Source organism: Anomalospiza imberbis, chromosome 4, assembly GCF_031753505.1.
Source record: "Anomalospiza imberbis isolate Cuckoo-Finch-1a 21T00152 chromosome 4, ASM3175350v1, whole genome shotgun sequence".
NCBI classification, from domain to species: Eukaryota; Metazoa; Chordata; class Aves; order Passeriformes; family Viduidae; genus Anomalospiza; species Anomalospiza imberbis.
Window position 1 is genome coordinate 6,277,530 of NC_089684.1, and position 10,546 is coordinate 6,288,075.

General features: G+C 44.6%; 1 protein-coding gene and 1 long non-coding RNA gene across 3 annotated transcripts in view; one reads left to right on the forward strand and one right to left on the reverse strand.

The window, feature by feature from the left end:
• Positions 1-398: 398 nt before the first annotated feature.
• On the reverse strand, positions 399-4,355 carry CDKN2AIP (CDKN2A interacting protein). 2 transcript variants are annotated; one of them, XM_068187000.1, is made up of 3 exons: positions 4,082-4,355; positions 3,857-3,987; positions 399-3,123 (listed from the first exon to the last, which is right to left on the reverse strand). In XM_068187000.1, the coding sequence occupies exons 1-3, from the start codon at positions 4,315-4,317 to the stop codon at positions 1,196-1,198; spliced, it is 2,295 nt and encodes a 764-aa protein (XP_068043101.1). In that variant the 5' UTR covers positions 4,318-4,355; the 3' UTR covers positions 399-1,195. The 2 variants fall into 2 exon arrangements, with proteins under 2 accessions (XP_068043101.1, XP_068043102.1); XM_068187001.1 differs by having other exon boundaries at positions 3,888-3,987; positions 4,082-4,219.
• Positions 4,356-4,508: 153 nt separating this feature from the next.
• The window catches only part of LOC137472177 (uncharacterized), an 88,585-nt gene continuing 82,547 nt past the window's right edge, over positions 4,509-10,546 (forward strand). The window contains exon 1 of the long non-coding RNA XR_010998048.1: positions 4,509-4,968. This is a non-coding gene — a long non-coding RNA (uncharacterized lncRNA). The remainder of the gene's footprint in view (positions 4,969-10,546) is intronic.

A 10,546-nucleotide genomic window follows, 5' to 3' on the forward strand; every position in this document is an offset into this window, starting at 1 on the left:
CATTATCCAATATACCAAAACATGCAGTTTGTGCAGGTATTTCAGCAACATTGAAAATATAAGGTAATCTCCCACTTTCTTTGCCTCAAACTATTCTGTACAGGGAGTAAAAATGTAGCAAAGGAAGGGCTTGATTAGAATGAATGCTTTACAATACACTCGCTGTCTCCAGCAGACAGCAGCATTTTCACTTTGCTTACCTTGGTGTTACAAAAGTTGAAATTCATATTCTACAGGTCCCCTCTATCAGTTTTACAGTATTTCAGCTACACATCTAAAGAACCAACTCATTCTTGTGGGATCACACCTTGAAGCCACTCAACATAAAGCTGTACTGAAGGTGTTGCAATGTTATTGAAATGGCTGGAATATTTAGTAGCCAAAACCAAAATACTATAGATGCTTATCACAGAGGTTTTATTGTTTTAGTAGCAGTCAAAATATACTTAGTATAGAAATCCATGTTCATTTGGGGAAAAAAGTACCAAACAAAACTGTACATGATACTTCACCATATAAATTAAATCTGCTTACAGTTTTGGTGGCCGAAATAGCTGTGACTTGACTGCTAATTGCTAATTTGCCAATGTGATATTAAATGGGGTCTAACCTGATAGCATAATGTTAAATGGAATCAGGATGTCACTTATATTGCAAGTGTTATGAAAACATCCCATAAAAATAGTCAACCAACTACTTTCTCTCCTAGTATGAGCAACAGTGAACATTATGAGCAACAAGCCTGAAACATATAATTCAACTTTTTGATTGAAATTTTTTAACAACTTTCAATTATTCAAGTATTATGGTCCCTATGTACACACTTCTACAAGCCTAGAAAAGATATGGTAGACAATTGAGCACACTATCATCAAATTGTAAGAATTACAAAAATGTCAGGTTTTAAACAGCAAATTGTACCTTAATAGTTTAATTAAAAATAGAAGAGTTAGGTAGACTACTTTGCAAATACAACAGCACACTAGTGTGCTGTATATTAAGGCAATACCTTTAAATGCGCACTTGTCATCTCTAACAAGTTTTATACAATTGCTACCAAGAGAAAGAACTATCATTGTCTTGCAAAACTGAGAAAGAAATACAAAATATCTGGAAGCCTACATTTTCAAAGTACAAAATTAACCTTCAGTCCTTGTATTGAAATATTATACACAGTACAAACAGTGATTCTCCCCTACAAGATCTCACGAGGATTTCTTAAAGCTGGAGGCAAATTTGAAGGTTTTGACTCTTCATCCAGAAGCACCAAATCTTCAATTTCACTACCTTTGTATTTTCTTTTACATATCTTCACAATAACTTTCTTCTTGAGGAATAATTTCAAAGCTTCTCTTGAAGCCACTGCTTTGGCATTTTCCATACTTTTACCACAGCCAGTACCCAAGTAGACAGACTTGCACCTCAGTTCACAAACTATATTTTCAAGAGAGCTTTTATTTTGAGGCAAGTCTGCAAGTTCCTTCAGGGGAACAAAAGCAACATCTAACGTAGCTTTTACAGACTGAATAGATGAATTTAGAAGTTCTGCATGATTTACATTAGGACTGAAGCCTCCAACAGCAACCAGTTTCCAGGCTACAGCTTTGTAGAGTCTGTTGAAAAATGGTTGTCTTTCCTTTGCATCTTCGCTGGTCAGCGGTTTGCACAAAGCCTTCGCAGGGCTTTCACCTGCCTGCGAGCCACTCTTGGAAGCCAGCTGGGAAGCACCTGCCTGAGCTCCACCTCGGGAGGGCCCTTGCTGAGCTCCGCTCCGAGCAGCCAGCAGCGAAGCCGCCACCTGAGCACTGCTCTTGGAAGCGAGCAGTGAGGATCCTGGCTGCGCACCACTCCGAGCGGCCAGCAGCGAGGCAGCTACCTCTGCACTGCTCTTAGAGGCCAGGAGCGGGGAGCCCACCTTAGCCGGGCCTTTGGAAGCCAGCAGCAGTGAGGTGCCCACCTGAGTACCACTCTTGGGGGCCAGAAGCAGTGAGCTGCTCACCTGAGCACCGTTCTTGGACACTGATGCTGGAGCTCCCACCTGGGTTTTGGAAGACAGCAATGCAGCACTTGTTTGGGGGGTGCTCTTGGTGGTCGGTGGCACTGCTGCCGTCACCGCTGCTGCCTGTGGGGTGCTCTTGGCGGTCATTGGCACTGCTGCTGCCACCGCTGCTGCCTGTGGGGTGCTCTTGGTGGTCACTGGCACTGCTGCTGCCACCGCTGCTGCCTGTGGGGTGCTCTTGGCGGTCACTGGCACTGCTGCTGCCACCGCTGCTGCCTGTGGGGCGCTCTTGGAGGTTGATGGCACTGCTGCTGCCACCGCTGCTGCCTGTGGGGTGCTCTTGGTGGTCGGTGGCACTGCTGCTGCCACCGCTGCTGCCTGTGGGGTGCTCTTGGCAGTCACTGGCACTGCTGCTGCCACTGCTGCTGCCTGTGGGGTGCTCTTGGCAGTCACTGGCACTGCTGCTGCTGCCTGTGGGGTGCTCTTGGTGGTCGGTGGCACTGCTGCTGCTGCCGCTGCTGCCTGTGGGGTGCTCTTGGCGGTCACTGGCACTGCTGCTGCCACTGCTGCTGCCTGTGGGGTGCTCTTGGAGGTTGGTGGCACTGCTGCTGCCACCGCTGCTGTCTGTGGGGTGCTCTTGGAGGTTGGTGGCACTGCTGCTGCCACCGCTGCTGCCTGTGGGGTGCTCTTGGCAGCTGGTGGCTGTGCTGCCACCGCTGCTGCTGCCTGTGGGGTGCTCTCGGCAGCCAGTGGTGCTACACTTACGGTAGTTTTCTTTTCAGGTGATGACACATTTTCACACTTGCTTTCCTTGGGTGGGCTTGAACAAGGCTTCTTTCCTGGCTCTTTTTCAGATGAAGGTGGCTTTTGCTCAGCAGTACTTTCAGCATTAGCAGGTTTTCCTTCTGTTTCTATGTCTGAGACTGTGACCATTTCTTGGTCGGAACTGCAAGTTGGCTGGGAAGTTTCTGGATCTTTGCTAGTACCTTTTTCCTGCTTTTTGGGCAAGGTGCTCTCTGTTTCCTTCGCTCCTTCTGCCTTGGTTGTTTTCACATCCTTTCCAACATCCTTAGAGTCTCTGCTTTTCTCAACAGCTTGTCTCTTGCAGGGCTCCTCTACCCCTTCTGCAAAACAGGTAAAATATGTGATCCTCTTTGATTTCTGCACTATGAAATATCCATGTAGAGAAAAATAATCCAAAACCTTCTAGCAATATTCTCTGTGAATTTAAAGGGCATATATTAGCAATACACTTTGAACTGTCATTTCAAGTATTAACCTACTATTTCAGAATTTTGGGTTTTTTGGACAAAATCCGGAATACACTCATGCAAGATTTTAGATGTTGGTTTGGACCCAAATATGTATTTCTATTCTTGAAGTCCAAACCAAAACTGGCCAACATACATTAAATGGGTTATCTGACCTAAAAATAAAAGAAGTGTATTTTGTTTACTAATATCACAAAACATCTTTAATACGTAAGTCTGAGAATGACTTTAAGAAACGCAGTTTCTTCCACAGCAACAGTGCCTGACTGGCAACAAAGGCAAAGTAACAAGAACGTATTTAAGCTGGAGCACAGCAGCAAACATCACAACGCACAAGTTATCAGATTAAAGTGCACCAGTTGTAGAAATTCAAAACAACAGCTCTACATTACCAAATTACTATGTACGCGTTATGTCCATTTTAGAGACATATTAGAAAAAGAATAGCACAGAGAGAGGAAACTATTAGCGGGAGTTTAAAAAGTAAATTATTTCGACTACTTTCTAAGCCCGAGGCAAACCGAGAACATTCAGAAACAAGCATTTTCTAGACTCCTATGTATTGTCACAGCTATGATCTGCTAACCATTGCTACTTGATATGCCTCTTTTCTTCACCTTGGCAACCAGTTCGTCTCTCGTGGTGCGGACAGGCGCGTTGGTCACTTGGATGCCTTCGGCCATTTCCAGCGCCCTCTCCATGACCTGTGGCGGGTACCTGGAGGGGCGACAGAGGAAAGGAGGGAAGGGGCCTCGTCAGACGGCCGCGCCTCGCCGTCCCGCCGTCCCCCGGCGCGTCCCGCTGGACTCACCGGCATCCCAGGAAGACGTGGTTGGCCCACACCATGGAGAGGGACACCAGGCGCTGCAGCTGGGCGCTGCCCGCCGCCGGCAGCTCCCCCACGTTGCGCAGCAGGAACTCCCGGCGGTACCGCCAGTGGTGCTCAGGCTCGCAGGCCCCGCGCAGCGCCTCTGCCCAGGCCGCCTCTTCCGCCGTCCGCCCGAGGGGCTCGCCCGCCGCCGCCGCCGCCGCCGCCTTCCCCGCCATCGCCGCCGCCGCGGAAACACCCGCCCTGCTGCTTCCGCCCGGCGTGCCGTGAGCTCACATCCGCATGGGCTGGGCCGGGCCGCCCCGGGCGGGGCGCGGCGGGACGGGACGGCACACGGCGAGGGCGCGTTGGGCCTCAGCGCTGTCGCGGAGCTGCCTGTGGCCCGTCCCGCCCGCTCATCTCGGGGTGCCGGTGGAAAAGAGGTGCTCTGGGCTCGGCCACCAGCCCTGCATTGTGACTGGTGAAACCGTGAACAAAAGTTCTGCTTTACGGGTTGATTTCTTCCAGGCTTGCTGAGGTCAGAGTTTGTGGCGGATCAGTTGATGTTTTACCTCAGAATCACAGAATCACTTAGGCTGGAAAAGTCCTGGAGGTCATGGGCTCCAACCTCTGACCGAACACCACTTTGTGGGTTAGACCATGGCGCTAAGTGCCGCGTCCAGTCTTCCTTTAAACACCTCCAGGGATGGTGACTCCACCACTTCCGTGGGCAGCCTGTTCCAGTGCTTCGCAACTTTTTCTGTGAAGAGATTCCTCCTAATGTTCAGCCTAAACCTCCCCTGGTGCAGCTTAAGACTGTGTCCTTTAATGCTGTTGCTGGTTGCCCGGGAGAAGAGGCCGATCCCCACCTGGCTACAGCTTCCTTTCAGGTAGTTCTAGAGAGAAATAAGGTCTCCCCTGAGCTTCTGTTCTGAACAACCCCTGCTCCCTCAGCCACTCCTGATGGCGCTTGTGTGCCAGACCCTTCACCAGCTTCATTTCACTGCTGTGGCCTTGCTCCACCACCTCAATGTCCTTCCTGAAATTAAGGTGCCATAACTGGATGCAGAAGTTGAGGTGTGGCTTCACCAGTGCTGAGTACAAAGGGACAACCCTTTCCCTATTCCTGCTGGCTACAATATTTCTGATCCAGGCCAGGATGCCACTGGTCTTCTTGGCCACCTGGGCAAACTGTTTGCTCATGTATTGCTGACTCATGTTCCACCAGCACCCTTAGATCATCTTCCACTGGTGAAAGGAAAAGGACCCTCAGGTCCTTTCCCCCTTTCCTCCTCAATGTTGTCCATACAATCGGATTTGTTGTCTGGTGTGCAACAGGACAATAATTGCATACTTAAGAGAGATGATGTTTTTTATTTCAGACTTGCACAAGCCTGGGCTCTCAGTGGTATTCCACGAATCAGGTACGCCCCTCTGGACTTTCTGTGATGATTAGTTAGCAATTTCCATACAAGTTATGTAACCCCAGCTAACTTCTATCCAATGCTCCTGGACAGGGGTATTTTGACCTATAGGCATGAATTTTAATATTATAAGAGGATAGTTCAGGTATAGGACCTTGAGTTCAGGTATACGGACCTTGAGTACTTGCCAAGTTAGCAATGTACCTAGATGTACATCAACATTTTGATTTGCTCCATTCTTAAAGCCTGTTAGTTCCTAGATGTCCTTGACTAAGGGATGCTGCCTGTTCCCCTGATTAGGTCTCCTTTCCTGATGGCTGGCACTAAAGACTTACCCCGACTTAAAATAATCTTGACATATTCCAGGTTTTACAACATTGGCATGTGACAGAAAGGTAATGGCAAGGACATGGGTTGTTGTAGCATTTTGGAGGAAGCATTATATGAGGACTGCTGCCTACAAAAGGTTCAGCTAATTGCCCTTGCAGCTCTGTAGGCTGTCTTTAGTTTGCAAAATATCACTCCATAATTTGAACAATTCTCTGTGAAAAAGTAATAAGCACACTGTGAAAATATCACAAGCTTCAGTCTGCCAAGATAGGGCTTGCTGAATCAGTGCAAAAGAGGAGAGAATTTTGAATTCCGAAGGGCTGTCCCTGGAGAGCTGTATTGATTTTTCCTCTTGAATTAAAAGTCTGGATTTGCTTAAGTTTTCATTTTTTAACACCTACATGTCATCATGAACTGAACTACAGGATAGATTGCATTTAAGGAAGGAGTATTTCTCCTTAATGTCCTAGATGTCTTATTTTGTGGAAATGGTTATGTAGTGGTTTAACTAAGAGTGCCTCTACAGAGCAAAAACAAAGGGATTAAGGAAAATGAAGTCAGAAAAAAGAAGTCCAATGCACTTTTGCTCTTTTTCCGTTGTGAGAATGGAAGTGCTTTTACTTTGCTTTCCTGGTTAGGCCACACAATGTTATCTTGTGCATTGGCAAGAATAGTTCAGTGACAGAGAGCAAAGGAACAGTAATGAATGGGATGGGGCTGACAGGAAGAGAAGGGCAGAAAGTTTGTGCCTTCTCTGCTGTGGGTGTCTTGTGGGTTTGTTACAAAACAGTGTCAGAAAGTTTAGAAGCTGTAATCACCACATCTATTTCCAGGCATTAGTTGTATCAGTCCCATATGTGATTATCTTGTAACATAGGCTCAAATACAGGAAGGGCATGATGTGTCACATTAGGGTTTCTACTTAGAGGTGAGGTGGGCCTGCCTCCTAGACCTCTGAGTCTGTGATACCACGGTTCCTGACTTCATGGTCCATACAGACCTTAGAAGGGAAGGATGAATAAAATCCTTGGCAAACATAGATTTGAGTTTGCACATCAGCCAAGATCATCCATTCTGCCAGATTGTTTATGCTCTTCAATGAACCAGTTTGCTTTCTAATGAAGCTGGTTGGTACTTGACTCAGGCTTGAGATCTGCCCCTCAGAGACAACAGGAATTCAACAAAGCCTGAGTAGCTGCAGTAAAATTGTCTGTACTCTTGCAGAAGAAGAAGAGCAAGCAGTACAGACAAGAATATCCCATCCTCTTTTACAAGCATCTGAGTTGCCAAGTGGACTAAGGACTAGCCCATGTTGAGCTGCTCATATACCAGTTAAGAGTGGGAGCTGGGGAGGGTTAGATTCCACAGGATGATGATAGGAACATTTCATACGCTCAGAGGGATCTCCAGAAGTCATATTCTGGTGTTACTGGGTTAATGACAGCCAAACCACAGAGGTAGGACTCCACGCCTCAGGGCTTTGTGATTGCTTCCAGTCACCCTGTGTGCATAAGATTATATGGACTCACCTGTGAGTCCTGGGCTCCTACAAAAGAATTGTTCTAGGAAGTGTTGGAGACTCAGCACATTATCCGGTCCTATAGTGGCTAAAGGACTGATTAAAAGAATTTACCCTTGCCCAGTTTTAGAGGACAAATTAGCTGAGAGCCATTTCACCTCTTTGCCCACTGACTATACGTGTGAACACAAATATTGGTAACATCTGGGAAAAATCAGGAACGGTTTTGTACACATGTGGAATGGCTCACAACAGGTTTTGGTTGTAGTGAGGAACTTTGGTCTGATGCCTTTCTGGAACCTTATGCTTTAATTTTGAGTTAATTTTCTGTGGTGTTACTACTGTATCAATGTGTTGTTGCTAGTACAAAGATGACTTAAAAATGAGCCTTTTGCCTTCCCTGTTTTTTTTCCCAGTCATATTCTTTCTACTTTATTAATTTGTGCTTGAATCACACTGGAAACAGGATAAATCCTGCTCTTGGAGTATGGGACTTCGTGCAGAGACAAGCATAGGTGTATACCTGCAGTACTCTATGAGCACTAAGAGATATACTGTGTCTCCGGTTGATAAGTATGTGTATTAGAAAAGAGAGAAAAACACTGCTGTTAATTTTGAAAAACAAAGCAAGTACTGTTTTCATTCTCACCAGGAAAGGCAATTTTGAAGTTAAACACCTCACTGATGGTGTTAATGCTGTGCATTTAATTTTCAGCACTGGAAGAAAAGAGATGGTTTTGTTCTCACTAGGGAAGAAACTTCTAAATGCCGTGTCGATAGTAGTGTTGTTAAGAGTCATTTGGGGTTTGATAATAGCTGCTTTTGGCAAGATACAACAAAAATCTCAAGGTGAATCATACCAGTGTCTATAAATCACAGCATTGCACCTGCACTTCTTGTATAATAAGTTTATTTGTGCTTTTCTAAACTATTGAATTATTATTTCTTCAAAGTCAAGTCCCACTGAAACATAGAGGGCAGTATCTCCCATTGAGTTCAATTATGTTCTGTTTACAGTTAAGTTTAATATATAGTGACATTCCCTACTCAACTTAATATGAGAACTGTACCCTTAACATCATGCAGTGCAAAGAGGGATCGGAGTTATTGCCACAGAAAGGCAGTAACCACGAAATCTTACTGGCCTGGCACAGTAAATCCCCTGAACACTATCTTTGGTTGGTCCCTGCTGTAAGTAATAAGTAAACTACTGGAGAGCTCTGGCTTAAGTTCATTAGAAATGCAGCTTGAAGAAGGATGGGGAAGAGGTGTTTTGCCGTTTCCTGATATCGTGTTATGTGTTCTGCTAGAGCAGATCATTGAAGTGCTCCTACCCAGGCAAGGGACAGCACTTCCACAGAGATGTGTCTGTATGTGCCAAAGTACCCAGTCATTACTGTTCAGTAAATTAATCCTTGGAATAAAAGAAATTATTTGCTGGCAGAGCATCAATTACTATCTAGACTTGTCAATGGAAACTAGAGTAGATCTGTTTTCTTGTTTCACTAGTCATGCAACTATTCTTATGCTACCGTAAGCAGCTCTGGATTACAAAATCATCCACTCTTCTGAGATTGCTCAGCTGAGGAAAATGTATGGCGTAATTACAGAGTATAAAAACTAAGGGTGAAAAGGAAGCTAAAGTCATAATAATTTTCTTTTACACGTACATGCTCTTATTACTGACTTAAATACTATTTTGCATTTAGTAATCCATTATACTTTACATATATAACTGCCTACAGTAGGGTTGTCAGTTGTTCTTTAAGTAAGTTTGTTAAACTTTAACTACAGCTAAAGGTAGCATATCAATTGCTAAATTTTTCTTGCTAAGCTGTGCTTTAGATAACATGCCACTTGCTTAAAGTCCACTGCTTGGCATGAAATTTTCTATATTGAGGATGGAAGTTTAGGACGACTTTACTACTACCAAATATGACCTAAGAAAAAAGGGCTTTTTCTAGGGTAAATTATTGTGGAGATCTTATATTTGAGGTTCTTAAATGCCTTTATACTCTAGAGCAAACTTGGAATTTGTCAGAAAAAACTGAATTGGGGTGTCTGGTCTTCTGATTACATGGAGGATAATCTATGAGCCTTGAAGAAAATAATTTTCCACATTCCTGAATTAGCATGTGTCCCTGCCATCCTTGCTACTATTGCAGTCAAGTGTTCCCCTGTTGTGGGTCCAAAAGAGACCTCTGTTTGCCACTATGGGCTGGGGTGGGTCTGTAGACTGAGTGGAGTGATGGAAGTCATCCCCTGTGCTCTCCAAAAGCTGCCGGTTTCTCTTTTTCATGGGTTTTTAGTGTGTCTTATTGGAATGGTGCAGGAAGAAGGACCTGACTGAAGGGATGGAAACAGTAAGTATGGAGGCAAGACTGAAACTGTTGGAAGTGGAAAACCTTAACATGAGAGCAATAGGGATAGGACACTGGGATTAGGTGAGGAAGGAAATTAAGTTCTCAAGGAGAAATATAGGAGAATGGGTTCAAGGCAATGGAACAAGTACATATAGACAAGGAATCTATATGAGAGAGTAGATGTGGAGGCCAGTGAGGAAACCAGAAGAATGAGAGCACATTGGTAGAGCAGACAAAATCAAACAGAATCAAATCTTGACTCTGAGAAAAGGGACAAGCTGTGATGGGAAGGGGAGCATTGACAGAGGAACCACTGGGATTCGAACAGAGACTTAGGGAAAGGAAAGTTAAAACTCACAAGCACAGAGACATTAGCATTTCAATGATTTTTTTTTCTTCCATTTCCAATAGTTATGTGCTAGGGTAAGTAAAACCAAGAAGATATTCTGACTTTTTAATTTAGTAAAAGATATTTTCTTGTCTTTTCTGTGTCCTATAAAGGAACAAAAGAGGTAGAACTCCATTTGGTTGCAGAAACCCATCTTGAAAGCCACCTTTAAAGAGTTTTTAGGTAGGAAGCCTTAAGCTTTGGCACACAGCTGTAACCTGGAGTTGGAAAAAGCAAAAAAATGGCCTTAGGAATGTTAATGCAAATATTGGCATGAGCTCATTGTAATTTGAGAAGATTCAGGAAAGTACTAAAAGGGCAAGGAGCTTTTATATAAGAGAGAATCTATTGTGAGGCTACAACATACCTACATTTCATTTGTGTGTGTGTGTATATATGTATACAGCAGGTACACGTGTCTGCATACACACACATATGTAATAC

Excerpts from the sequence above, each read along its gene's own strand:
- CDKN2AIP (XM_068187000.1), bottom strand. The coding sequence starts at position 4,317 with ATGGCGGGGAAGGCGGCGGCGGCGGCGGCGGCGGGCGAGCCCCTCGGG. Across the intron at positions 3,988-4,081 it reads CACGTCTTCCTGGGATGCCG|GTACCCGCCACAGGTCATGG; the intron begins GTGAGTCCAGCG and ends TCGCCCCTCCAG. Across the intron at positions 3,124-3,856 it reads AGGCATATCAAGTAGCAATG|AAGGGGTAGAGGAGCCCTGC; the intron begins GTTAGCAGATCA and ends CCTGTTTTGCAG.